We start from the raw sequence: 26,603 nt of genomic DNA on the forward strand, positions 1-26,603 counted from the left end.
GGGAGCCGGGGGTGTGTGAATGGACCTCACCTACGGAGGGTGGGCGTCAGGTGGCCATCACGTGTGCTGCCTCGTGTGTCAGTGCTGGCGTGCTGCTGGAACACCCGGGTCCCAGGGTGACCAGCTGGCCTTCGGGCAGGGTGACAAGGCCAAGGACGGCAAAGCAGCTGCGGCCTGTGATGCAGGGGTTTGGTTCTGAGGCTGCTTACAGATTCCCAAGTGATGTGTGTGACGGGGCTGCCCCCACTCTGTCCACTGCAGCTGCCTCTCCCCCAAGCACCCCTACCTGGCGGGTCTTGTCCTTTGTGAGGCAGGCGGCTCCAGTAAAGGCGGCCACTGGCTGCCCTTCTGTGACACCCCTCCCCCAGCTCCATGTCCCGCTTGTCACTTGGTCCTGCCTGTGTCCCGGGAGCAGGGCAGGGTGGTTAGGCAGCCAGGAGGTGACTGGCTTGTGGGGTCAGTGAGAGCAGCATCCTGCCTGTGTCTCAGACCTCACTTGGTCACGCCAGGCTCCCAGCTAGGTTGCAGCCCACTGTGCCGTCTCTGGTCTTGTCTGGTCGATGACCGAGCCTGCAGCCTCCTGGGTCCTCCCCGCCCGTCTCTATCCTCTCTGGAGCTTCTCGTGGCCATTGAAGCTCTTGTTTCCTTAGAACATGGGCTGTTTGGAGTATATTTGAAGGAACATCGTACCTGATAAAGACATATTTTATATGTTCATTATTGAAATTCGGTCTCTTTTGTTCTGCACCTCCTCTTCTATGCACACAGTTGTTTCTGAGACACTGGAGTGTAATTTTCAGACTCGTCCCTTATCTGTAGTGGCTACTTCTGAGAATAAGGATGTTTTCTTAACGTCATTAGAGACAACTGTGGCCCATCCCCCAGAATCCGCGGAGCTGGCGCTCCGTGTACTGGTGCCGAATTCGTGGTCATGGTCACATCTTTCTCGTGCCAGCAGTTCTGCAGCGTCCACCTCTTACCCTGGTCTGTGCGGCACTGCCCTGCCTGATGCTCACTCGCTCGCTCTTGTTCATGTCGTACAGACTCCTGGGTTCCATCCCGCTCCGTGAACCTTGCTTTTGCGTTGGGTCCACACTTGTCCCCCGCCAGCCCACTCCTGTGTTCGTGTCCCTTCACTCTTGAGGCTTGCCTGCCTTCTGACATACGAGGCCGCTGGAGGCTTCCCTCGTGCCTCTCGCTGCCGTGTCCCAGCATCGTGGCTCAGTTTCTAGGCTCCGTACCCTTTGGGCTCACCGGGCATCACGTTCCAGCCCCCAAGGAAGAGCGCTCCACTCCCGGCCTCACTGTGGGGCCTTTGTTGCCACCCAGGCCGGGCTGCAAGCCAGGCTGGCGCCGGTCTGCCCTGCCTCTCCCGCCAGGACTCTGAGCTGCCCTGCCCTTCTCCCCAGTTCACAGCGTGGAGCCACAAGTCCAGGAGAACGGTGACGATGCTGGAGACGGGAGGGACACCAAAGACACCGACCCTGGCTCCCCAAGGAGATGTGACATCATCATCATCTCTGGCCGGAAGGAAAAGTGCGAGGCCGCCAAGGAAGCCCTCGAGGTGGGTGTGCCCTCATGCAGTGTGTGACTGGACCTCGTCCCGGTGGGGCTGCCCCAAGCACCTTGGCTTGCACCGCGGGCTGTGCTAGACCGGACCCGGGCACAGAGCCCGGCACTGGGGGCTGGGCAAGTATGTGGAACCGGCAGGTTTCAGTGACAGCAGGGTCAACGTGATCTGTAGCCTCTGTGGCCTAGTGATAACCACTGCCATCTCAGGTCTGTGAGGAGGAGTCTTTTGTGTGGGGGGCACCTACCTGAGAGCCACCTCCCTGTTGGGCGCTGCTCTGAATGCTGTGTTCCACGGTGTGCAGATTAGTGCTTACGTGGAGTGGACAGACAAGAAGCAGAAACAGGTCATGTGTCAGGTGGTGCTTAAAAACAGTGGAATGTGGAAGTGAAGGGGTTGTGGAGAGGTGGTCAGGGGCTAGCGTAGAGAGAGAGCAGGGGAGCCTGTGTCCCCGCTGTTAACCCAGCAACCCACACAGGCTTGGCTATAGTCTGTTCCTGATGTCAGTGAGGCCAGCTTCTGTCCCTGAGCCCCACTGGTCTCTCTCCAGTTGCTCTGTTTTTCCTCGATTTGTTTTGTTTCTGTAAGAGGTTTGCCACGGTTAAGGGCATAGGCTTGGGGTGAGGGCCAGAAAGTTTGCTCTGGTGGCGTTAACCTTAAAACTGGATTCTGGATTCTCTTCCTGTGTTTTCTGTTGAGTTAAAAGTCTGGGTGAAGTTCTCAGTTGAGGCAGAACGTCATAGAAGGTTCCAGGAAGCGCCCTGTAATGTCTCACAGGGTCACTGGCTCCCTGCCAGCTGCTCTCAGGCCCGACCCTGTCTTCTCTGCAGGCACTGGTTCCCGTCACCATCGAAGTGGAGGTGCCCTTTGACCTTCACCGGTACATCATCGGGCAGAAGGGGAGCGGTATCCGGAAGATGATGGATGAGTTTGAGGTACTGGGATTTGCAGTCTTTCCCCAGGAGCCAGTGTTGGGAGCGAGCCCTCCCACGGGCCCCTGGCAGCTCAGCCCCTCGGCAGTGCGCCTCATCCTGGTCGTGCCCCGTAGCAGTGCCCCGTCCCCGGTTCTTGTGCGGGACCCCCGCCTGTATCAGATCTGTGTCCCCTGCAGGTGAACATCCACGTGCCGGCACCAGAACTACAGTCTGACGTCATCGCCATCACTGGCCTCGCTGCGAATCTGGACCGGGCCAAGGCTGGGCTGCTGGAGCGAGTGAAGGAGCTGCAGGCTGAGCAGGAGGACCGAGTGGGTGTCAGCCGGGCCCGCAGGGGTGTCCTCCAGAGCCACGGTCCCCGGCCACACTGCAGGCGGTTCAGCCACATGGCTGCAGGGGAACCTGGCGACCCGGGGAGCCTTCCATCAGACACAGCGTTATGAGCGTGGCACTTTTCTCTTCAATGTAACAGGGGCAGAGTTAGATTTCCCATTAATTAGCACTTTTTTTTTTTTCAAAGTAACCCTGCCACGTGTGGTGTCTCCAACCCGATAGGTAAGGTAAGGTTGGAGAGGCCTGGGAGCTATTGCTAGAAAAGAACCCCGAATGTGAGTGGTGTGGTCCAGGGTGGGTGTTAGCATGCCCACGCGGACCTTCTCTCCGGAGCTGCCCTGCTTTGAGTAGGTTTGGGGACCCATCTCCCTGCTTTGGAGAGCTGGCATTCGAAGGGCTTCCTAAGCGCACGGCAAGGCTGGGTGTTACAGGCTCTGAAGCCCTGCTAGAGATTCTGTAGGGAACGGGCTTCCCATGAGGAGGAGGACTTCTGGAGTCTCGATGCGAAGGGTCCGCAGACCTCTGGAGCCTGGTTCCTGTGGTCTAGCCTCTGGCTGTAGATGTCCCAGGCCGGCCGTCCTTCAGCACTCTCGTGCCCCGTCTTCCTTCTGGCCTGCTCTCATACCCCAGGCTTTAAAGACCCCAGGACGTGTTTAGGCTTCCTCATCACGTCCCCATGAAATTCATTGGAGAGCCAGCTCAGAGCCCACCACGCACGAAGCCAGTCTTGTCAGCGCCCGAACGATCCTCTTGTGAGGGGTGTACACACTCGTTCCGGGTCAGCCCTCCAGCTGGCAGTGCACAGAGGCTAACGGGAAAGTGTATCTTGCTTTTGTCACTGAGGAGATCTTTGGGGTCGAGGACAGAGTGGGGTTAACATGTGGCTGCACATGGTGAAGGCCAAGCCTGAACTCCAGCCTTGTCTCACCTGCAGGCTTTAAGGAGCTTTAAGCTGAGCGTCACTGTGGACCCCAAATACCATCCCAAAATTATTGGGAGGAAAGGGGCAGTGATTACTCAGATCCGCTTGGAACATGACGTGAACATCCAGTTTCCCGATAAGGATGACGGGAACCAGGTAAGAATGCCGGCTTGGGTCAGACTCTGTGGCTGGAACGCTTTGGGGCAGGTGGACTCTCGTACCCTCACCCTGACCTGGGAGCCGTGAGTGGGCAAGCGTAGGGCCTGCCCAGGTGGGCGGGGAGGGTGGAGCGCAGAGGGGCAGGTCTCTGAGGGTCTGGGTTTGCCTTGGGCTTCGGGGCCCCATCTCGGTCTGTGCCAGCTGGGTGAGGTCTCCCTGTGCTTGGCTGCCGCGTGAGTGCGCAACATTTCTCCCGTGCCCGCCTGGTTGTTCGTGGTAGGCATGCTTTGGCTCCGGCTACCCACAGGTGCGGTCCTTCAGAGGGTACCCTCCCCCTGCCTATCACACCCCAGCCCGTCTTCCTCTCCGCTCCCATCAGGGCCCCCTTCCAGCATAGCACTGCCCACTGTGGGAGCCTTGGTCTCCGCCTGCATCTCTGGCCATGGTACACAGCCAGGCACCCAGAAATGGTTCTCTAGAACCTTCTGGTCAGCAAATCCCAACATGCCTCTGCAGACTCTGGCCTTTTCAGCCCCGTGTTCTCGTGCTGTGGCAGACTGCCTGTTTCGGCACCTTCCTCCTCTGCTCAGCCCGAGTCTATAAGCCACACACTTAACCTGAGTTCAGAAAGGCAGGCAGGCCTGCAGGGCCCCCTCTGGAGCCCCCACCTCTCCTCTGCGCCTCCTGCCTGGTCCTGGCGTTCCCTGGGTGCATCCTTCTGTTCCCACTGTGTTTCTAACAAACATGTTTATGCTCCTGATCTTTCTTAACGCTAATTTGTGATTTTTGTTCTGTTTCAGTGAGTTCTGTGCCCAACGTGGGGCTTGAACTCACGACCCTGAGGTCAAGAGTTGCCTGCTATTCTGACTGAGCCAGCCAGGCGTCCCTTTAACTTTAATTTTTGATGTTGAATCCTGAGAATTGAGCTCCTTTAAACTCTGCACCTTCACTACCTTCTATTTTCTTTAATTTTCCCAAGGAAACGTGACTTTTTTAGTCATTGTTTAGGGTTCAAAGCACTCGGGCTAGTGTTTCAGAGCCAAGTAGGATTGGGCGGCCATGTGATTTTGATACGCAGCATTTTCCTGTGAGAATTATGCTTCCGTTTGCAGTCTGTTCTGTGTCTGCATTTGGCACAGCGCTCGCAGCTGCTGGTGGGTCCTGGACTCCGCCAGGCAGGTTCTAGGCACAGCCCGCTGCCCCCCACCCCTCCACTGCCACCGTGGGGCCTGCTGCTGCTCTGCCTCCACCTGGCTCGTTCTGGCCTCTCTTCTGGGCAGATCTCGAAGTGTCCGCTCTTTTGTTTCCAGGTGTTTTTGTTCTCTGGTCCTTTTCTGTTGTTCCGTTCTTTCGTGGGTGTAACTTTTCCTTTGTCTTAAAGAATATAGCTTACGTGTGTGATTTTTTTCTTCTTTTTTGTCATCGTTTCGCTTTGAGTCCTGTGTTGGCTCTGCTCGCACTGTGCATGCGTGGTGCTGTCACCCGTCCACGTGTGCTGTGAGGGAAGTCCTGCGCAGGGGCATGCTGGGGCTGTGCAGTGCGGCCGCAGCGTCCCGCCCCTTCTCTCCAGGCGGGTCTGTCTCCAGCGAGACGCCTCCAGATGCAGGGCCCGAGGCGACCTTCCCTGTGCCCTGTGTGGTCTCTGACGCAGCACCCTCCTCGCCCGCAGCCATCTCTGTGGCCACGTGTCCTTTCCCGTACACGTCTGGGGGGAGGCGGCGCAGGAGCTAACGGGCATCGTTGACCTGTTTTAAATCAGCTTCTGGCGGTCTTCCCCATCTTCTTTCTCTCCTGAGTGGGTCAGTGTTTCCCCTCAAGCCGAGGTCTGCCTCACTCCGCCAGCACTGCCTCTTGCCGCCTCGTGGAGCTGCATCTGCTGGCTTGAGGCTCCCAGCCTGGGGTCTCTAGGGGCATCCCCTCTTCTGACTGCGCTCTCCTTTCTTAGCCCCAGGACCAAATAACCATCACAGGGTATGAAAAGAATACAGAAGCCGCCCGGGACGCTATATTGAAAATCGTGGGTGAGCTTGAACAGATGGTTTCTGAGGACGTCCCGCTGGACCACCGTGTTCACGCCCGCATCATCGGTGCCCGTGGAAAAGCCATCCGCAAAATAATGGATGAATTCAAGGTGGGTCCCCAGCGCCACCACGAAGGGTGCCGTGTAGTCCTGGAAGCATGGTGGGTGCAGCGGGGTGGGTGCAGCAGGGTGTGTGCTCCCACGCTGTCGCGGGAGTGAGTGCCTGGGACCACAGGTCTCCTGCCTCGGCTGCTGACCGCCCTTGGGGTCTGGAACGGGAGACTTCTGAGGCTCTGGTGCCCGTCCCTGAGTTGGTGAGGTCATGTGGAGGTCCCAGCTGCGTATACGCGACACCGTCGGTCAGCGTCCCACACTGGCCTGGAGGAGACGGCATTCCCTCGGTGCGGCAGGGTCCTGCACTGTCGTGATGTGTTAGCTCTGACATACAGGACCTTGGCTCCTGAACACAAGGTTAATTTGGGAAAACTTCCCTAGAGGTCCACCATTCTCAGCCACACATGACCATGACCCTTTGGTCCAGAGACTCCAGATGGAGTGTCCTCAGACGCCTCAGCGGCCGCATGTGCTGTCTTTGCAGGTGGACATTCGTTTCCCGCAGAGTGGGGCCCCAGATCCCAACTGCGTCACTGTGACGGGGCTCCCAGAGAACGTGGAGGAGGCCATCGACCACATTCTCAACCTAGAGGAGGAATACGTGAGTCATGGGTGGGCAGCAGGCCTGTGCCTGGGGCACCCTGCCTGCCACTAACCGGCCTAGGGCGGCAGCAAGGCCATGTATGTGCGTCCGCTCCCAGAGGCACACCAGTTGCAGGGTGTCCCCCTAAGCGAGCCCTGAACACTTGAGACCAGGCAAGCGTGGTCGTCGTGTGTGCCTGCTGCAGACTGACGCCCCCACCTGTGCCCACAGCTGGCTGACGTGGTCGACAGCGAGGCGTTGCAGGTGTACATGAAGCCGCCAGCCCACGAGGAGTCCAAGGCGCCATCCAAGGGCTTTGTGGTGCGGGACGCTCCCTGGACCGCCAGCAGCAGCGAGAAGGTCAGACACTGTTAGGCCCGCCGTTGGAGGTGGGGGCGCCCCCGGCACTCGCCTCTCGCTGGGAAGCGGCTCACGCGGGACCTCTTATTGAGGCTGTGCCCTCTCCCCCCTACAGGCTCCTGACATGAGCAGCTCTGAAGAATTTCCCAGTTTTGGGGCTCAGGTGGCCCCCAAGACCCTGCCATGGGGCCCCAAGCGATAATGATCGAAAAGCAGAAATCTCTCCAGCCTGCTGACCCAAACCCCACCAACACATGGTTTGTCTCAATCTGACCCGGCGGCTGGAGCCTCCATAAATTGTTGACGCTTCCCCCTCCCCGAGGTCTCGCAGTGAAGCCAGGCGCGCCAGCACCCCGCGTGCGCTCAGGATCTGCTCCCTGACACCTTCGCTCTGGGACGGCTCTCCACTGTCGTGAACACTAACCGAGGTAATTGGACATTTCCCCGTAAGCGTCCTGGCTCATCCAGCATGTCCGTAAGGCTCTGGCCTCCGCTAGGAGAGCTCCACAGCTGTGGCGGAGTCTACTTCCTGTGTCATGACCTCAGGAAATAAATTTCCTTGACTTTATAAAAGCCAAAATGTTTGCCCTCTTCCTTTCCCACCTCCTTTCCTCCCTTTGCCTGCCATCCAGACCCTCCTTACAGAATGCAGTCCACCTTCCAGCTGCCAAAAGCCCACTTGGCCCAGACCACAGGGTGGTGAGGGAGACCCAGTTTGCACACTGGGAGTGCCTGGGCCCAAAGGAGAGCCGTGGTGGAGCCAGAGGGGACCAGAGTGGCAGCAGGGTGACTGGGTGCTTGGGCTGTCTTGGCCTCGCAAATGTTGGGGTCTGAAAGCACCCAAGTGTCTCCGCCCCCAAGCGTGGTGAGCAAACCCCAAAGGCAGGGCCGCGTGTCTCCGTCTGGGCCAGCCGTGGCTGTCGTGGTGGCCTGGTGTGGCCTGAGAGACGTGGGGACAGGGAGAGGGGCAGCCCGCAGAGTGGCAGTAGAGACTAGCCGCTCCTCTGTGGCCCCCTCGCCCCAGGCCAGGTGTCCAGCGTCCTCCTTTCTACCTCAGAGCCAGTGTGGCTGCTCTTCGTGCTTAGGGTGGTGCCACCCTGGCGCTCAGCCTCTCGGCGTAGATGTTTCTGGTGGTGGCGTGTCTGCTGCAGCCCTGGGGGCGGGAAGCCGGTGCTGGGGCTCAGCCAGGCTGTCTGTCCTCTGACGCACGCTCGGATGCTGCGTGTGAGCCCCCGGGAGCTGTCTCAGAGAGGCAGGCATCGTGGTCCTGGGGCAGAGAGAGGTGGTCACTTGGCCTGGACCGGAGGACCCGGTGCTGGTGAGGGAGGGTCCGCTCTTTCTCAGGTGTGTGCTGGGTGACTGTGGGTGTCGGACCACGGGCCTTGGCCTGACCACAACGTGCCCTGCCCCCCAGCGGACTGTTGAAGGTCAGCTCTGGAGAGGAGAGGTGGCCCCGGGCGGTACAGAGGCGCCCGTGTGTCGCATTGTGAGGGAACGAGGATGGCCCTTTGTGTCGGCCCCCTGGCCTCCCCATCTCTGCCTCTGCCCGCACGGAGGTGATGGGGCCCTGTCGGGTTACCCCACCTGGGATACTGGAGTTCCTGGGGGCCAGCTCGTGTCTGGCGCACACCCTGCGCCGCCCCTGCACCCCTGTCCTTCACCCTCCACTCAGTAACTCAAGCCCGGTGATCTCCAGACTCCGAAATTCTAAGCAGACTGAGAATTGCTCGACCCAAGTGTACCTTCGGCTGCCCCTGCCAGCTTTCCGTCTGCCACGGCAGCCTCCAGCGTGCCCATCTGTGGGAGCGTGCCACGGGGGTAGGAGAGAGCACTCACCTCAGCAGGCGGCCTGGGTGTCCCCAGAGTAGGCCTGTGAGGAGACGGAGGAAGGGGAGGCACCCCCTCCCCTCTCGGGCAGCCTGATTGGGAAGGGCGGGCCCCTCCGCGTCTCCACCTGCATGAGGTTTGGAGCCTTTCCCGTTGGCCGTCTTGTTTCCCTCTGCCTGCCCCTCTGGCTCCCTCGGCGTCTGCCCAGCCCTCTTTTCCCTTCATCTTTTCTACGGCATCCTTCGACGTCCCCCGCCCTTCCCCAAACGTAAATTTTAAATTTTCACAAGTTTTTGCACATCTGCATTTATCGCTAAATGTTGTAGATACGAATCCCCCCTTCCCCTGAACTGTGTTTGGGATCTTGCGTGCTCTGTTTTTGGTTGTTGTTGGTAAAGACTGTTGGTGGCCCTGCCCAGGCCTGGTCTCCTGTGGCCGCCCCTGCTGCTGGGGCAGCCCTGGGCAGGGTGGGGTGTGCGTGTCCATTTTCTTTGTTGAATGTCTTCCATATTATGTGTTTCCATAGCTATGATCCGTCCCTTGGCCTTAATTTTGGAATCTGGAGATTATATGCAAACATGTGTAAAGGCTTATGAATATGGATGACACTGGAATTTTATAAATTCTAAAATAAAACCCAAAACCAGATGTAGTGTGCTAGAACTCGTTTTATCACGCGGCATGTCGGTTCTCGGTCCTGTGGAACCAAGGGTGTTTTCAATTCAACAGGCTTTTGAGTGATAACTAGAGACCCATAGATAGTTCTAGTCTCCAGTGCGATTCTCCCGGTGGCACATGGGAGATAGAGCTGTGCCCTGCGTGCAGAGAGCTGGGGGTGGGGAGGGCCCTGAGCCACAGTGTCGGGGCCAGCTTCTCTGGTGCGGGGCCACCTGCCCTGGGGGCTGGCAGGGAGGTGGCGGGGAAGCTCCAGGTGCTGTTGCGGGCAGGGGGTTGGGGGGGCGGCAGCCGGCACCTGAGGGGCTAGGGCTCATGAGCAGAGGCCCGGGGTCACCGAGGGCATCACAGCTCTGGGCCAAGAAGGGGCAGAAGGTGGGCTGTGGCCTCTGAGGGCAGTGAGCCTTTGACATCTCCGGGGCAGCAGAGTCCCTCACCTCCAGGTGGGACTGCTGGCTTGGGGTGACCCCCGTGACCTCAGAGAGAAGGGACTTGAGAGGCCTGGCCACCTCCCGGCAGTGTAGGCTGTAGGCCCAAACTCCTGTCTGAGCTCTGGGAGTAGTTGTCCTTTGCTCCGTTTGTTCCAGAGAGAGCCTGTCTCCAGGGAAGGGTACAGGAGGGGTGATTGGACTGGCTACGCTGTCACAGGCCAAGGTAGAGTGCTGGGCCGGGCACCGTGCCGCCGGTGGATGAGGGAAGGTAAAGCGGGGGGCAGAAGGTCTCACCTCATTCTCAGCCAGCGCCTGCTTGGCGAGGTAGTACTCTCGCTTCACCTTGACCTCCACGGACTCAGGAATGTCGGGTACCAGGAGGTCGAGGATCCGGCCGATGGAGAACACCACATGCTGGGGGCAGGACATAGTACGAGCGGTGGGAGGGCGCCCGCCCCTCGGTAAAACAGACGCCTGCAGTGGCCTCAATGGGGCCAGGTGTGCACACCTGCTCCCCAGGTGTGAGCTGAGCTGAGCTGGAGAGGAGCAGTGCAGGAAAGGAAAGCCCTGGAGGCAGAAGCCACCGCTACGGAGACCTGCCCCAGGTCTCATGGCCTGTGGGGCCTCCCCGGACACAGCAGTGCCCAGAGCAGTTCAGTATCCACACAACCTAGGCCAGGCAGGGGTTGATAAAGTTTTCAAGACGGGGAAACGACAGTGCACAGGAGAGTGGCCCTGTGACCGGGTAGTAGCTTGGTTGCACACCTCGCCACCCCAACCCCCACCAACACACACACACACACACACACACACACACACACACACACCCCCCACATGGTGGGATTAGGCAAAGCATCCTGGGGGAGGGGTGGGTGTCCTGCTAAGGCCAAGAGAGCCAGTCGGGGGAGCCAACGGGAACTAGGAAGTTGGCTAACCTCAAACACTATGATGAAGGCCAGGCGGATGGCCAGAAGATTCCAGTATGTTGGAGAATACTGCCCATCATCTTCCCTGAAAGCCTGATACCTGCAGGAGACACGGAACTCAGTGTGGGGAGCTGGGGCTGAGGGTCAGCTGAGGAGCTGGCAGGGGCCCTTCTTAGCTTCTCTACTTTTTCCTTCCCTGATCGTGTAGTTCTGGGCCCGGCTTGCCTGAGAGTGCCTGAAGGAGGGAATATTCCTAAACGGTACTAAACAGTGCCTTCGGCTTTAATTCTTGGGGTTCCGGGGTTCCAAAGGGATGGATGGGCTGGATTGTCCCATTCCCTACAGCCTGCACTGGGCCCCAGAGTGGCAAATGCCCTGTTAATGTCATGGATGTGATAATATGATGAATCTGCTTCCAACGGTGATGTCAACCTAGTCAACACTGTGAAAACCTGCCATTCGGAGATCAGTCAGCTGTGCCCAGACACCTGTCCAGCATGGCTCTCCCTGACTAGAATAAGCTGATGTTAAGTTTAGCTTGCTATTTCCAATTTGTCATCTTGTCATCCTTCGACAACTTCCTGTATTTCCGGTTAGATTCGGCATTCCATTTTGACATAAACTGCCATGCTACACTCCAGGGAAAGCAGTATTAGGGCCAACTTTGTAGAAGAAGAAACAATTCTTGAACATTAAAAAAAAGTTACTGAAGGAAAAATCCTCAATGCATGTAATAAACTATAAGTGGCCTAACCAGACACAACAGAAGAAAGACTGGGAACTTGGAGACGATTATATGAAATCACCCTGAATGCAACACAGAGAGTCAAAAGATTGCAAAATATATCAGTGCCCTTGGGACGTGAAGGGAGAACAGAGGTGCTCCAACATAGCAGTTCCAGAAGCGGAGAATGAATGCAAAGAAAAGTTAGAGCAGCTCTGTTTGAAAAATGAAATGGAGAGGTTTCCATGGGGCGCCTGGGTGGCTCGGTCAGTTAAGTGTCCGATCAGCTCAGGTCATGGTTTCGCGGTTCATGAGTTCGAACCCCACATTGGGCTCTGTGCTGACAGCTCGGAGCCTGGAGCCTGCTCCGGATCCTGTGTCTCCCTCTCTCTCTCTGTCCCTCCACTGCTCACACTTTTCTCTCTCTCAAAAATAAACATTAAAAGAAGAAAAAAAAAAAAGAAACCGAAATGGAGAGGTTTCCAGAACTAAAGAAAGAAAGACATCACCTTTCAGATCAAAAGCACATAACTGATTTCCAGTGAGAAACTTTTAAATAAACTCTACGACGGCAGAGACCTATTAGTAACACAAGTCAAGGAAAATGAGGAAAACCTTCTGTGCTTACCAAAGCTTTCCACAAGAGAGTAATAGTGCCAAAGAGCTAAGGGAAGATAGCTCAATGGAGAATTGTATACCTGCTATTGGAAGGACAAAGAGATATTTTCCGATATAAAAGGCAACATACAAAACGGCTTGCCAACTACACACCACTCCTCAAAGCGCTAGTCAAGGATGTACTTCTGCAAGAAGGAAAGTGAATTCGGAGGGAAGGCAAAGCGTAAGAAACCCTCGTAGCCACAGAAGCTACTAAAACATACCATATAGACATGATGAACAAATGACTAGAAATGTTTTTACTTTTTAATACTAAAACTCTATAACAATAATAAGATGGAGTGGTGGGTGCTAAATAGGCGATAAAGCATGTGAATTCCTTTAGTCTGATAGGAAAGTTTATATAGTTAAGAATGTATGCTAAAAATGTAAGGATAATCTCTAAAAGAATAAAAATGTACACCATCAGTTCTAAATGAGCATAAAGAAAAAAAATTCTAGTCATCCTCCAGAAAGCAAAAGAAGAAAAAGGAAAAAAAAAAAAATGAATGGAAAAAGTAAGTATCCACTAAGAAGAGATCACAAATAAGAACTTATGCAACTAAGAACCTCACAAGACATAAAGCAAGATGTGACAGAAGTACAAGAAGAAACTGATAACTCTACATTCCTGGAAATATTCTTACTTCACCTGTATCAGAATCTGATAACGCAGGGAGGTGGGGGGTGCAGAAAAAATCCAAACAAGAAAGTTAAGAAGCTTTACCTCAGAGGTTTATAGACAGCCTTACTTTAAGACAGATAATACAAGATTCAAGTTCACTTGAACCAGCAAAAATCAAGTGAGCAGATCATAAAGGAAAACAACAAATGTGAGAGATTTGTATCGTATGGACTCTTCAGGTTCTCTGATCACCAAGCAGTTAAACCAGAATGGTTTTTTATAAGTAGAACAAAAAAAAAAAAAAAAAACAAAACAAAACAAAAAACCTCCACACTGGGGAACTTTTCTAAATAATTCATAGATAAGTAGGGGGATAACAACTGCAGTTAAGAGATTCAGAAGTGAAGGGACAGGTATTATCAACGAAATGAGGCTTTTAAGGGGTAGGGTCAAGTAAACTTACAGACATAAATACATTTATTAAAATGAAAGACAGAAAAGGGCGCTTGGGTGGCTTAGTTGGTTAAGCGTCCGACTTCAGCTCAGGTCATGATCTCACGGTTCGTGGGTTCAAGCCCCGCATCAGGCTCTGTGCTGACCACTCAGGGACTGGAGCCTGCTTTGGATTCTGTGTCTCCCCCTCTCTCTGCTCCTCCCCCGCTCATGCGCGCTCTCTCTCTCTCTCTCTCTCTCTCAAAAATAAACATTAAAAAAAATTTTTTTAATGAAAGACTGAAAGCAAATGAGCTATGATGTCAAGTTCAGAAGATTGACTTTTTAAGAGCAAAGAAAACTCTATCTGGAAAGAAAATGAGATAACTACCAAAACAGAGCTTAAGCAAATCATCATAGAATACTATGAACAAGTTTGTGTCATTCCGTTTTTAAAAGCAGTTGGAAGAGGGACCCCTGGGTGGCTCACGGTTAAGTGCCAACCTCGCCTCAGGTCATGACCTTGCGGTTCATGAGTTCCAACCCCGCATCGGGCTCTGTGCTGACAGCTTAGACCCTGAAGCCCCATTCGAATTCTGCATCTCCCTCCCCCGCTCGCGCTCTGCCTCTCTCAGAGATAATAAACATTTTAAAAAATAACAAAAATAAAATAAGTAGCTGGAACACAGTTTTCTGCAAATGAAATTGCCCAAACCGAGAAGAAACAAGAGACGGGAAATAAACCTATGCCCGTGAAGGGAATGGCAATGGAAGTAACAGGCGCCTCCCCAGGGGCCCAGTGTTGCCTACCAAGTCCGCCTGGGTCCCCGTGTCCCCAGACGCCCGCCTGCGCTCTCACCTCCTCCCCACCCCTCCCCCCGCCCCCCCGCCGCTGGTCTGCGCCTCCGGGCCCCGCCCCCACCGGCTCCCCGGCCCCGCCCCCGGCCCCACCTGCAAGTGCGGTTGTGCGCGGAGGCGAAGGCGGGCGGCGCGCGCGCCAGCGTGAAGTTGACGAAGCCGCGCAGGTCGGGGGCGCGGGTCCACCGGTAGTAGGCGCGCGGCAGGAAGTCGGACGAGAAGGCCAGCAGGAAGGCCTGGGCGCGGGGCGGCTGGTCAGCGCGGGCCCGTCCGCGCGGCCCCGGCGCCCCCGCCCCGCCCCGCCCGCGCGCTCACGTTGCTGACGACCGCCAGGTGCGCGATGCCAGCCAGGATGTGGGACCAGATGCCGATGTCCTGCGCGCGCTCGGCCACCGGGCGCCGGTGCTCGCAGACGAACTTGCGCGCGTCCAGGCGGACCTCCACCCAGTTGTTGAGCAGCGCGAAGAGCGGCGCGAGCGGACACGCGGCCACGAAGATGGTGACGAAGCCGAACTGCAGCACTGTGGGCGAGGGCCCCCGGCCCGCACTGTGTGAGCCCTGTCCGCCCGCTTAGGCCGGTGAGCAGAGCCACCCGCGCCTGCCACCAGGGGGTGCCACTGCCCGCCCGCCAGCCTTTCGCAGGCCCTCCTCTCCGGAGACACCTGCTGTTCCTGCTCGGCTCATCAGAGACTCAGCTGCAGAGCCCCCGCCCCCGGGAATTCTCCCCTGACTGCTCCCACAGCGCTGCAGGCCTTTCTGGCTGAGCTTGGGCCTCCCCTGGCTCTCTGAGGTCAGGGACTCTGGAACTCTCCAGCCTGGGTGCTCTGACACCCTGAGGGCTCGTGCAGCGATGGAAACAAACCTTCTGATTTCAGAGCCGACTTCACCATTCACCCCTCTGGAGGTCGGGGAGCTTTAGGGAATGGCTTTTGTTGTTTTCAGGTTTTTTATTTGTCAGTAATCTCAGCATCCAACCCGGGGCTCGAACTCACAAGATCAGGAGTCGCCGGTCCACAGACTGAGCCAGCCGGGTGCAACCCCCACCCCCACCACAGGTTCCTGAAAGGGGTTCCTGGGTCTTATGTGAAATCCTGAAGGAGAGCATTGGGTCCCATTTCCTGTTGTCCAGTGAAATAGGGACACATGAGGTCCATCAACCCCACTCACATGCTATGAAAAAGCATGACTCTCCAAGAACTGTCCTGCTCCCTTTTATGCAAAGAACGACGTCACCACTGTCACTCGTTTTGCTTTGGCTTCCGGAGACCTCAGAGCAATGTGTTGGGTTCAGATGCTTTAGAGTAGGAGTGTGCCGTGATGGCTTCCCCTCCCTTGTCTCTGGGTAAGACCCTGGACGGGCAGGGGACCACTACCCACAGTAGACACAGCCCCTGCCCTCCAAAAGCGCTCCACCCCACGTGGGGAATGAGCCGCAGGCATGGGCACCGCCTGGCTAGGGCACAGTTGAGGGTCCAGTGAAGAGTGTGGGCGTCGCGAAGCTCTCGAGAAAATCAACTCCTCGAGCCCACCACCTCCCGCCCCCAGGGCCCGGTCTCTTGTGCACCTCTCCTCACCCCCTCCATGTGCCCTGGCCCATGCTTCCCAGGGTTGGGGGAGATTAAGGAGCACCCCACCCACTGCCCCCAGGCCCTCTTCTTAACCCCCGTGCCCAGGGCACTGTCCCTTCCCACCCTCGGCCATCCTTCTTCAAGATCTGCCCTCTCCAAACCCCACAATCTCCCTTCCGGAACCTTTGCAGGCCCAGCTCCACCAGGGACCCTCTGTCCCCACGTCCACATCATCTTTCAAGGTAGATGTACCCAGAGGAACACAGGCTGGAGCCCCTCTCGGGGTATGGCTGCCCCTCACCCCCCCCCACCCCCCCCCACCCCCCCGTCCCCGGTGCCGGCCGAGGCCGAGGCCGTGGCCGCTAACATGGCTCCTACCCATTTCGAGGTACTCGTCGAACAGACCCTCACAGGGCAGAAGCTCGTAGTCGGCCTCCCAAGGTGCCTGGCCAACCGCCTCAGAAGCCCCCGCCTTCCTCTTCTTGGAGCGCAGCCGGAACTTCTGCCACCAGCCCTGTAGCTTCCTAGAGGAGGAGACATCCAGGAAAATGGCCCTTGTTCTCCCAGGCCTGGCCACGCTTGCTCTGTGGGTGAGGGGCAGCAGGGGGAGGAGGGCCTGGGCCATAGGGAGGGCAGGGGTGAAGATCTTGTGGAACTCACTGGCTGAGAGCATCTACATCCCCCCCACCCCTCCCTGGGGCAACCTCCCCCCCCACCGCCCCCACCCCCCACCCCACAGCGCCCTGGGGAACTGCAGAGAGGTTCCGAGCGCTAAGTCAAGGTCGGGAGGGGACAAAGGACACCGCGGTGCCAGTGGGGGCAAACGTGTGTGTCGCTCTATCATATTTGGGGAGGGGGGGCGGTGTGTCTGTTGCTTTGCCACAATGTCAGGTGTCCAGCTCCTGTCCCCGCCAGGCACCGAGGTACACGCTGCCCTTGTAATCTCACATTCAGCTTCAGGGCACCGACTGCCCAGAGAAGCAAGGCCACACCCAGGGGTGTGGGGGGTGTGGATTGGTCACAGTCCCACAGCTAAAGGGAGTCAGCTAGTGGGGGAAGATCAGGTGTGCAGGGGCCGACAGGAGGGAGTCCAGGTCGGCTCCAGCCTGGGAGGGGCACCCCGTTGCCTTGAGGAGGGCCACGGTGGTGCCAGTGGGGTGGCACCGGGGAGACGGAACCCAGTCGTCCCTGGTCAGGGCACCTGAAGCCTGGGGCCTCTCGCTGCTCCCTCTGGTGCTGGCCTCGAGGCTGGGGATGCTAAAGAATGCCCCGGCCCAGCTAGAGTGGGCTGCACACCTGATGGGCCAGCACGGGTGGGGCAGGGCCCGGGAACCCAGGCCTCCCCGCCACCCCAGAGCCGGCCCAGGGCCAGAGGCCTTCGTGAGCCTGCCTGGCAAGCACACACCACACGGGGCGGGTGGCTGGGGCACACCCTCCCCCTCCCTTGCAGATGAGGCATCGAGGTCCGGCGGGGCCCGGACCCGCCTTCTCCACCTCTTCTTCCGGGCTGGGGCTGGGCCAGGGGCTGCTCTCCCAGACGCTCCCAAATCCCATGGCCCCTGGCTGCTGCCCAGGGCAGGGTGGGGGGGCTCACGGGACGAGAATCTCCTGCACGTTGTTGATGATCTGCTTGCCCACCATGATGACCAGGAGCTCCTGTGCCAGCTCGATGAGGCAGCCTCCGGCCGCACACTACGGCAGCAAGGCTTCAGGTTAGCTCTGGGAGGGACCGGCCTCATCTCCGCCACCCTTCTCTGTGCCTCGAAGGCGTCCCCTCCCACGCCGTCCCCTCCCTTTCAGACATGCCACAGCACACCCAGGACTGCAGAGACTGTCCCTCCCTCTCCTCGACCTCATGCAACCACCCCCCAGTCTCCCCCAGATCCAGCTGGCAGACTGTGCATAGAGATGATGGGGGTGCTGCCCTATAGCACCCCAGATTTCCTTTGGGGACCCACACAAAGGTGGGTTATGTGGGGCTAACCCTAACCTGTGCCTCCAGGGAGGACTCAAGATGTAGGCCCCACGAATCGGTGACCCGAGTCAAGTGAGAGTTGGGCTGGGGCTCTTACGGTGGCTCCTGAGGCGGCACAGGGGTACTGAGCTCGAGGGTGTCAGGCCAACTGCAGGGTCTCCCCCACCAGGTAAGGAGAACCTGCCTCAGCGCACGCCAGTGATGGGGAAAGCAGCTCGGCACTGGTTAGACACCTGGATCCAGCCATACCTGAGCCCACGGGGCCCTGAATGTGTTCGGTACCAGAGCCAGTGGCACTCCCTGTTTTGCTTAAGCCAGTTTGAGTTGGGAACTTTTCCCACTGACAACTGAATGCTGCTTCACTGATACGGCGTGTCGTGCACAGTCGTGTCCCCAGGTCGGGGTCCCAGTTGCCTGTCCCTAGGAAGCTCCTCCCATCTCATGGAAAATGGAGGGTGTCCCTCAGAGGTGGCAACTTTGCAGTCACCTATTGGGTTGGGTCACAGCCCAAACCTGCGGGAAGGAAGGAGACCCTCTTTTTCTCAGAAAGGAGAAGCGGGTCTTTTAGGTGATGAGCTCAGCAGGAGCTATCAGACCCCCACCCGTGTCCCCTGACCCAGCTCGGAAGCTACCTGTGGACCGTCCCAGGCACACCCCTCATGCTGTCTGCACCTCTGGGCTCGGGCGTGCTTGGCCTTGCCCTGGTGAGGAACCGGATGCACGAGGACCATTTGGAGATTTCCTCCAATGTCCCAGAAGGTCCAGGACAGAGTCGCACCCAGGGGCTCATAGCAGTGACCCCTCCCTCAAATACAGGCACGCTCCCTTCTCCTGCCCCGCCCCCACCCCTCACATGCTTGCTGGGGTAACGCCCACAATTGCTTGCACCTGAGTTTTTATCTTGGGGTCCGCTTGGGGGACCCCACACTATAGCGATGCTTCATCCTGCACCAAACCCACGTCCGCCAGGTTCACGCCTGGCGCTCGCAGCAGCCTGTGCTAATGGGGTTGGGGCTGGCCGCGGGGAGAAGCCAGGGCCGCCCTGGCCACGGGCACCGAGCCCCTGAGGGAGTGCAGCCCCTGCACCCCCGCTCCCGCACGGTGGTTCGGGTCCTTCACCAGGGCTGGAACCCGGCTCAGGTGTGCACCGAGCCACACGGGAACAGGAGGCACGAGCAGGACCCGTGACTAGGCGTGCAAGCGGTGTGGGGTCGTGCGGGGTCGTGCGGGGTCGTGCGGGGCAGGAAGGCCCGAGGCCCTGGAGACTCAGGAGGCGCGCCCCAGGGTCTCCGCCTCCGTTGGCGGGTGCTGGCCTCCCCACACACTCACCTCCTCGTTGCGGACCCCAAATAAGGTGTGATAGTTGCCCGGGTATCCCACAAACCTGGAGGGGAATTGGGGCCCGGAGGCCATGAGTGAGGAGGGGCTGCTGCCCCGTCGCCCGCCTGACAGGAGGAACACCAGGTGGGCCCGAAGCCGAGTCTGCTCAGAGGCCCGAGGCCAGGACTGGCCCCGGTCCCACCCTCGGCTCCTGTGCCAACAGCCCCCTTCCCTGGGCGTCTGGACAGCGTCCCAGTGGCCACCGGGGGGAACAGGAGGGTAGGGTGGAGGGAGCGGTGCTGACCTGCCCTTGAAGAAGGCGATGTAGATGGGGGAGGAGTAGAAGTTGACAAACCGGAAGATGAACACCTTGAGGGTGAAGGCGTCCTCGAACTTGGTCTGCGTGCGGTGCATTTCTGCGGCACAGGGGGGCTCGCTCAGTCCCCCACGTGAGGCCAGCCAGGGAGGGAGGAGAAGGTCGCATTGCCGGATGTTTTAAGGAAACTCACTCAAGAATGGGGTGGAGTATGGCACTCCTACATTTCCATTTTCAAAGTCACTTAAAAGCATTGCATTGGTAGAGGAGGAGCTGGGGGAAGGGAAGGGAGGTGGTACCGCCGCTGAGTTACCGCGGTGCGCACAGGTGGGCACAAGGGGTTGGAGCGACAGAAGAGAGCCTGGGGGCTGGGCGGTGGAGGTGTCCGGGGCTGGGGACACACAATGTTAATTGAGGGGGACACCCGTGGCTGGAAAAGGGGGACGCACGAAGCCTGCTGTTGCAGAAACACTCGGGGCAACAGAGCCCGTCCCTGCTGTCCCCACGCCTGGAGCCTCTCCTTGGACACCTGCCCACTGCTGTCCCCACACCACCGTCCCCAGGTGAGTCCTCTGTCCCTCTCTTAGACCAGGCTGGCAACAGGTAAGCAGTTTGTGTGGAACGGACAGACTGGTTCATTAGCGTTTGTCCTTAGGAGATGGGGGTCAGGGAAAGGAGGAGAGAGGCTGGCAGAGAGGGGATGGAGAGAGGGGCAGGAAGGGCAGAGCAGAGGGAAGGGGCTCAGGAAAGTGGAGGGGGCTGGGTATGTCCCGGGCCCCGGAGGGGTAGCTCAGCTGTGAGGGTCTCCCCTTCTCCGCCCACGGAGGCCCCACTCAGTGCTATGTGTGAGGCCCCTGGGCAGGGTCCCACGTGCCCCGTCGGTGCCTCACTCAGACAGAAGGGCCCATAGGTAGGACGGAAAGTCGAGTTCTGGCCGGCAGGGCTGGGCGGGTCCCAGGATCAGCGCCCAGCGTCCTCGGCCACTCACCCCATCTCGTCAGGATGCGGGCCAGGGCCACGTAGATCTTGGAGAGGACGAGGATGAAGACCAGGTTCACCACCGACCCCGTGAAGCTGGCGATGCGCGAGGCCTGAGGGGAGCTGGCGGGTCAGAGTGGCGCGCGGGAGGGGTGGTCCAGAGCCTTCCACCCCACCCAGCAGGAGCGGGCGGTGGAGGCTCACCCAGGCTGCGAGGAGGGTGTTGTTCGACCTGGACACGAGGATGGCCATGATGGCCCGGTACAGGATGATGGACACCAGGCACATGACCACCACGGCCACCTGTGGGGCAAGGCAAGTGCGTGAGTCCCCGTGCAGCGGCCTGGCACTGCAGGGCCCTCTAGAGCTGGCTGTGGTCCCCGCCCGTCCTAGTTGGGGGGCAGAGGGGGAGGGTGGGGAGGAAGGTCATTCAGAATGGAGGGTGGGCACCACGTGGATGGCCAGAGGCCGCCGTGCGTTGCTCTGGGCACTCGATGCTACGGAGCCGTCCCTCCTACCCCCACCCTGCGCCCTCAGCAACCGAACGTCGGGGATCGCTAATGTCTTGGAAGAGGAGGGAGAGGGAGGTGGTCCTGTCTGGAAGCCCCTCTGGCTGGAGAGCAGGGGTGGGTGGGCCCCTGTGCTGGATGCTCCCCTGTCCTGGAAGGTTTCCCGTGGACGCTTGAAGGCTGCCCCAGGCCTGCGTCCACGGGAAACCTTCCCAGAGCCCCCACCTGGCACACACCGCCTCCTACAGCCTGGACCCCCGAGCGTGGCCCCGGGCGCGGTCCCCTGTCTGGAGCCCGGGCACACAAAGGCCTTCTGGGGCCTTCGGGGAGCCGCGAGAGTCTCGTGGGTGCCAGAAGAAGCCTCGGGCTCCCAGCCTCGAGGGGAGAAGCGGTGACGAAAGGTGCCCCACAGGGCTCACGATGGGGAGGGGAGGGCAGGGTGGCAGGGGCTCCCTCACCATCATCACGACCACCGTGGAGCCGGCCAGCACGCGGTGCACGCGGCTCCTCTCCGGGAAGTAGGGCTCGTCCTCCCCGGTGACGGGGTTCAGGGCCGTCGTGGGGGCCGAGGCGGCGAACTGGGGCCGTGGCCTCTCCTGGAAGGGAGCCCGCGTTCAGCGGCGGCCCGCGCGCGTGGGGAGGAGCGGCCCCGGTCCCGGGGACCCACCTCGATGTCCTCGTAGTCCGAGCAGCCCCAGCGGTAGGCCAGCGTGGCGCTCTGGCGCTTCCAGTACTCCAGCAGCAGCACGGCCCACAGCGCCATGAACACGCTGAAGAACACAGTGCCGCCGTGGTCGAAGAGCCGGCCGGCCTGCGGGCGCGGGCGGGCGCGGCTGTGACTCGCGTGGGACCCGTGGCCCCTTCGTCCCGCCGAGTGCTCCCTTTTGGAAGGCAACACCTCTCCTGCGCCTGCCCATCGCCCTGCTCGTCTCTCCGCGCGCAGGCCCACGGACGGGGAGGGCGTCGCCCCGGGGTGGCCCCTGATCGCCGCGATTTAGGGAATGGGACTCGGGACGTCCAACTCCGCCTCAACGCTGCTACGGGCTGAGACTTTGGGGGACGTTGGGTTGGGGCGAGTGGATTTGGCACACGGGATGGATGTGAAGTTTTGGGGGCCAGAGGGCGGATGGTGATAGGTTCAACTGTGACGTCCCCCCGGAACCACGGATCGTAACCTCATTTGGAATGAGGGCCTTCGCGCATATAGTTAAGGTAAGGACCTCTGGGTGGGAGCACTCGGGACGGCCCCTAAGCCCCGTGACAGCTTTAGAAAAGAAGGGGAAACAGGAAAGACGGGGGCAGAGGTTGGGGGACGCAAGCCAACCAACACCGAAGACTCCTGCGGCCCCACACACTAGGAAGAGGGCCGTGGAGCAGATGCCCCAGAAGAAACCAAACCCTGCGGCCGCTGATCTCGGACTTGGGGCCCCCAGAGCTGTGAGAAAACAGTTCTGGTGCTTTGAGCCCCTCGGCATGAACACCTGTGCCAGCGGCCCTAGGAAGCTGATTCCGACGGGGTCCCAGGAGTATATCAAAAGTGTGTCTGGTCTGCGGGTCCATCCTGGGCACCAGGGCGCCCGGTCCAATGTGGGTGGCATGCAGGCAAGGCCACAGGGCCGCCGTCCCCGTGGAAAAGCCCATGTGCCCAGGCGGTGCGCGGTGCCGACGTGTGGGCGGACAGGGTCCTGGACCCACGGAGCCTCCCTCCTCCCACTCAGGCTGTCTGTGCCCCAAAAGTTTCGGGGTTTGCCGCGGGGAGTCTTCCAGGCGACCTTGGCTACTTATGCACAACAACACAATGCAGCTGAAGCTGACACGGCTCCAGCTGGGGCGTCGCCACAGTGGGCCTGCCTTCAACGGTGCCAGAGCTGGTGTTACCGACAGGCGGGACCCTCTCCTCCCCCATCACCCTCGTACCTGGACCAGGGTGCAGGCACTGGAGAGCAGCCAGAAGGGGCAGTCCAGGCAGAGCGGGCACATCTCAAAGTGATCGGTGCTGCTACACAACTCCTGCCTTCCGGGCACAAGGACAGGCTGCAGGAGCCCTAGGGGAGCAGGCTCGCGCCGGCCCCAGCCCTTGCCCTCTGCCTCCCCCCAGCTGCCTTTGCCAGGCTCAGCATTTCTTTAAAAAGCAGCTTTAAGGGGCGCCTGGGTGGTTCGGTCGGATAAGCGTCCCACTTTGGCTCAGGTCACGATCTCACGGTTCGTGGGTCTAAGCCCCGTGTCGGGCTCTGTGCTGTCAGCACGGAGCCCCCTTTGGATCCTCGGTTCCCCTCTCTGTGCCCCTACCCCGTCCCCCCTCAAAAATAAACATTAAAAAATAATAAAAAATTGCTTTCAGATATAAGCGATGCAAATTTTTAAAAATATTTTTGACGTTTATTTTTGAGACAGAGAGTAAGCAGAGGAGGGGCAAAGCGAGGGAGACCCAGAAACCGAAGCAGCTCCAGGCTCCGAGCCGTCAGCACAGAGCCCGACGCGGGGCTCGAACTCATGGACTGTGAGATCGTGACCTGAGCCGAAGTCGGATGCTCAACCGACTGAGCCACCCAGGTGCTCCTATGCAATGGTAATTTTTGAGGTAACTTTTTGAAATTTTAGCTCCGTAATGAAGTAAAACCCAAGGCCATTTATTGATAAGAAAAGCTTATACTATCACAAGAAGCGACGGTACCAATAAAATCGATCCAGGAGCACACCCGTGCACCTGTGTCAGTCCGGGAGCACACCCGTGCACCGGTCAGCCTTGCAGCCAGGCCCACGGTGTCCTCTACGACAGGAGGGCACGGTTACGCTCAGTGCTCACCTCCATCCCCAGCTCTGCACAGGGCCTGGCACCTGCGGGTCCCTGAACCACACGCCCGCCTCAGGAGACACAGGGCAAGGCTCGGGGGCTGAGAGATGACACTTACGTGGGTATGTCCGAGGACACCAGGAAACAGCCCGCCAGGAACACCAGAGTGCCCACTGCCGCTGCCGGCAGGAGCCAGCCTGTGTAGAACCCTGCAGGGCAACACTGGAGTTGGCCCTCCGGGACTGGGAGGAGGGACCCTGGGAGTCCGCCGTCGGTGCCCCGAGTGGGCCCGTATACCCAGCGCAGAGCGAAGCAGTGGGTGGGGTCTGCACAGCCACACTTGTCCCTGGGGAACCCATGCTCCGCCAGCAGAGTCAGACCTTCTGCCGGCAGCTCTGAGCAGAGCCCCCTGCTCTTGGCCTCGGCACTCGACTCCCCCAGAGCCCCAGCCCAGTGTGGCGACACCTCCTGGACACCCCTTTCCCGAGTCCAATTGGTCTCTAAGCACCATGCCTGGGATGGACGTCCCCATCGTGGGAAGCACACGGCTCACTGCACTCCACCCTGGGAGACCGATGGCGGTCCATTCTGGATGCTTCCCTCTGCCTCAGCCCACCCACTGTGGCCAGATTCCTGTTACCCCCAATCCCTCGAGGGGTCACCCCACTGTCTCCCATGGGTCTGCCTCCAGCCCCATCCTGCATGGGCAGAGGGACTTCCGTAGAAGGCCGGCCTGTCTGGAACCCAGATGAAGACCCTGTCCTCGTGCCGTCTGCGGCCCTCCAACCTGACTTTGCTGTCCCATGGCCCCCGCTCCCCCCGGCCCCGTTGGGGTCCTCGCACACATGCTATGCCTTGGGCTGCATGCCTGGGCCTGGTGCCCCCTTCCACCCTCCCAGCCCTCTCTGGGGCCACAGAGGCTGTGGGTGGCCTCTCCTTCTGTGTCACCCATGGCTGGTGCCTTCCATGAGAGCAGAGTCCCTGCGTGCCGCACAGCATCCCCAGCATGTCTTCAGGCCTGAACAGATGCATGCATGCATGACTGAAGGGCTGCCCATGCCTGGGGCTGGAGGGCACGGGTACTGTGTTTAGGGATGAGAAAGGACTTCAGAAGTTTTGGGGCACAGAACAGTGGGGAGAGGGCCATGCTCATGGGGGTGAGCCTGTGAGGGGGCAGAGGAGCCCAGGCTGCCCAGGGAAGAAGGTCGTTCCAAAGGTGCCAGTCTGCCTGCAGGTGTTGAGAGGGTGGCTGGCCCTGGACCCTGGCCAGGCAGGGGTGACCTCAGCTGGTCGGGAGTTCCTGGAGTGGCCCAGGGCCTTGTGGGCTGCATCTGGTGGGCTGGGGACACTGGGGGCTGAGTCAGGAGGGCCCTAACTGCAGAGGGGTGTTCCTAGTCCCTTGCTGGGGTGTTAGGGCCCAGAAGAGCCACAGGAATATTACTGGGGCTGGTGGTCGCTGGGCAGGTAAGGCTGGGGATTGGGAAGGGTTTCCCCAGGAGGGGCCAGCGTGGCTCTCCTCTGGGGGGCAGGACTCACCAAGCCAGGCGAAGTAGAAGGCCACCTTCTCCCCGAAGTATCTGCGCACGTGGTCCAGAGGCTGGTACTTGTTCCACTGGCTCCAGCGAGCCCAGTACCGGAACAGAACCTGCCTTTGGGTGAGGCCTGGGGCCTGAGGGCCCTCTGGGGGTGTCCTGAACGGGCCCTGTGGACAAGAAGCTGTCGGGTGGGGAGACCCAGGCTGGCCGACCGGGCACTGTTGTAGGTGTGGGGCTCAGGAGGGCTGCCTGAGGAAGGAAAGAGGGGTGTGGGGGGGCCAAGGGGCCAAGAAGGCCTCTGAGGAAGGGCTATCTGCCTTGAGCCCCTCAGCCAGGGCTCCTGGGGCCTGGGACCAGGGCAGGGAAGGGTCTGGAAGACACCAGGAGGCATGTCTGGGTAGGGGCTCCTGCCACCCAGAGATGTGCAGCCCACAGCAACCACAGGGCAAGTGGGGCCGGCTGTGCCTATGGAAAAGCAGTGCCTCCCAGAGCCAGGGAGCACTTGCGATCCCGCCCGTTGCCTTATGTACCCCTAGGCAGTGTCTGGGGAGGAGGGACAGTCCCCACGGTCACACAGCTGTGGGTACCGGCCTGCCCTAGCCCTGCAGGCCCCACCCTCTTTGTGCAGCTCTGAGGACTCGCGGTGGGTACTGCGCAGGGGGCCGGGCGGAAAACAGCTTCCTGACCTACATGGTGGACATTTTGCCAGGACCCTGGTCAGCCCAACAGGTGCCACTCCCTGGTACCGCCCTAGTTTACCTGGCTTCGAGAGGGGCACAGAAGACCTCCCCATCTTCCCCGAGACCGAAGCTGTCCAGGGAGGGAGGGCTACTGGGCCTGTCACATGGCAAGGAGAGTGGCATCTGGCCACCAGAGCCTCAGACAGGCCCTCGTGTGGCCCTGTCGCGTGGCAAGCGTGGCCTGGGCCGCCCGTCTGACCACAGCTGCCTAGCACAGAGGGGGCCGCTGCCCCACGTGCCCGGAGGTGGACGGCAGGACCCGGCGGTCCTCCTCAACCAGGAACCCACCCTAATGCCCAGGCCAGGGCCCCACCCCACCCCATCAAGCCCCTGGTCTCACATCATGCAGGGGGAAGGCCGCGCTAAAGACACCCTCCGCCAGCAGCTGGTCGATCCCGCACAGGCCTTTCTTCTCGTGGCCATATGGGGTCTTGGCCAGGATCGCAAACAGCTAGGGGTGGTGGGAACAGTGCCGGTTACCTGTCACGTGCCAGCAGGGCAGGACCATCCCGGCCCGCTGATCCCCGGCCGAGCCCTCTGCTGACAAGCAGTGACGAGGCTTTGTGGGTCCAGCTCTTCCGCACGTGGCTGGCTCACACATACCACCGTCCCTGACGCCCCACTTTACTTTGGCCACAGTCACTGGAATCACAGGAGTCCAGTCTGGATCTCAACCCAGGCCCCAACTCAGGATCACAGCCTCCACCCGGGTGCCCG

At 59.5% G+C, this 26,603-nt stretch overlaps 2 protein-coding genes across 3 annotated transcripts in view; one reads left to right on the plus strand and one right to left on the minus strand.

Annotated features, from left to right (window-relative positions):
- The window catches only part of HDLBP (high density lipoprotein binding protein), a 74,556-nt gene extending 65,085 nt beyond the window's left edge, over nucleotides 1-9,471 (plus strand). For both annotated transcript variants that reach the window (XM_058698574.1, XM_058698582.1), the window contains exons 21-28: nucleotides 1,410-1,564; nucleotides 2,401-2,505; nucleotides 2,682-2,816; nucleotides 3,773-3,916; nucleotides 5,865-6,050; nucleotides 6,538-6,654; nucleotides 6,868-6,996; nucleotides 7,112-9,471. In XM_058698574.1, the coding sequence (XP_058554557.1) occupies nucleotides 1,410-1,564; nucleotides 2,401-2,505; nucleotides 2,682-2,816; nucleotides 3,773-3,916; nucleotides 5,865-6,050; nucleotides 6,538-6,654; nucleotides 6,868-6,996; nucleotides 7,112-7,198 (1,058 nt within the window). In that variant the 3' untranslated portion in view covers nucleotides 7,199-9,471. The remainder of the gene's footprint in view (nucleotides 1-1,409; nucleotides 1,565-2,400; nucleotides 2,506-2,681; nucleotides 2,817-3,772; nucleotides 3,917-5,864; nucleotides 6,051-6,537; nucleotides 6,655-6,867; nucleotides 6,997-7,111) is intronic.
- A 2-nt stretch (nucleotides 9,472-9,473) lies between these two features.
- The window catches only part of ANO7 (anoctamin 7), a 28,728-nt gene continuing 11,598 nt past the window's right edge, over nucleotides 9,474-26,603 (minus strand). The window contains exons 8-24 of the mRNA XM_058698594.1: nucleotides 26,227-26,337; nucleotides 25,148-25,313; nucleotides 23,730-23,820; nucleotides 22,735-22,831; nucleotides 21,485-21,628; nucleotides 21,276-21,413; nucleotides 20,513-20,611; nucleotides 20,319-20,421; nucleotides 19,319-19,430; nucleotides 19,024-19,078; nucleotides 17,314-17,411; nucleotides 16,098-16,243; nucleotides 14,467-14,672; nucleotides 14,245-14,387; nucleotides 10,865-10,955; nucleotides 10,224-10,343; nucleotides 9,474-10,092 (exon numbers count right to left, since the gene is read on the minus strand). Coding sequence (XP_058554577.1) covers nucleotides 9,976-10,092; nucleotides 10,224-10,343; nucleotides 10,865-10,955; nucleotides 14,245-14,387; nucleotides 14,467-14,672; nucleotides 16,098-16,243; nucleotides 17,314-17,411; nucleotides 19,024-19,078; nucleotides 19,319-19,430; nucleotides 20,319-20,421; nucleotides 20,513-20,611; nucleotides 21,276-21,413; nucleotides 21,485-21,628; nucleotides 22,735-22,831; nucleotides 23,730-23,820; nucleotides 25,148-25,313; nucleotides 26,227-26,337 — 2,037 coding nt within the window. The 3' untranslated portion in view covers nucleotides 9,474-9,975. The remainder of the gene's footprint in view (nucleotides 10,093-10,223; nucleotides 10,344-10,864; nucleotides 10,956-14,244; nucleotides 14,388-14,466; nucleotides 14,673-16,097; nucleotides 16,244-17,313; nucleotides 17,412-19,023; nucleotides 19,079-19,318; nucleotides 19,431-20,318; nucleotides 20,422-20,512; nucleotides 20,612-21,275; nucleotides 21,414-21,484; nucleotides 21,629-22,734; nucleotides 22,832-23,729; nucleotides 23,821-25,147; nucleotides 25,314-26,226; nucleotides 26,338-26,603) is intronic.

The sequence above is a fragment of the Neofelis nebulosa genome, chromosome 2, assembly GCF_028018385.1.
Source record: "Neofelis nebulosa isolate mNeoNeb1 chromosome 2, mNeoNeb1.pri, whole genome shotgun sequence".
Classification (NCBI taxonomy): domain Eukaryota; kingdom Metazoa; phylum Chordata; class Mammalia; order Carnivora; family Felidae; genus Neofelis; species Neofelis nebulosa.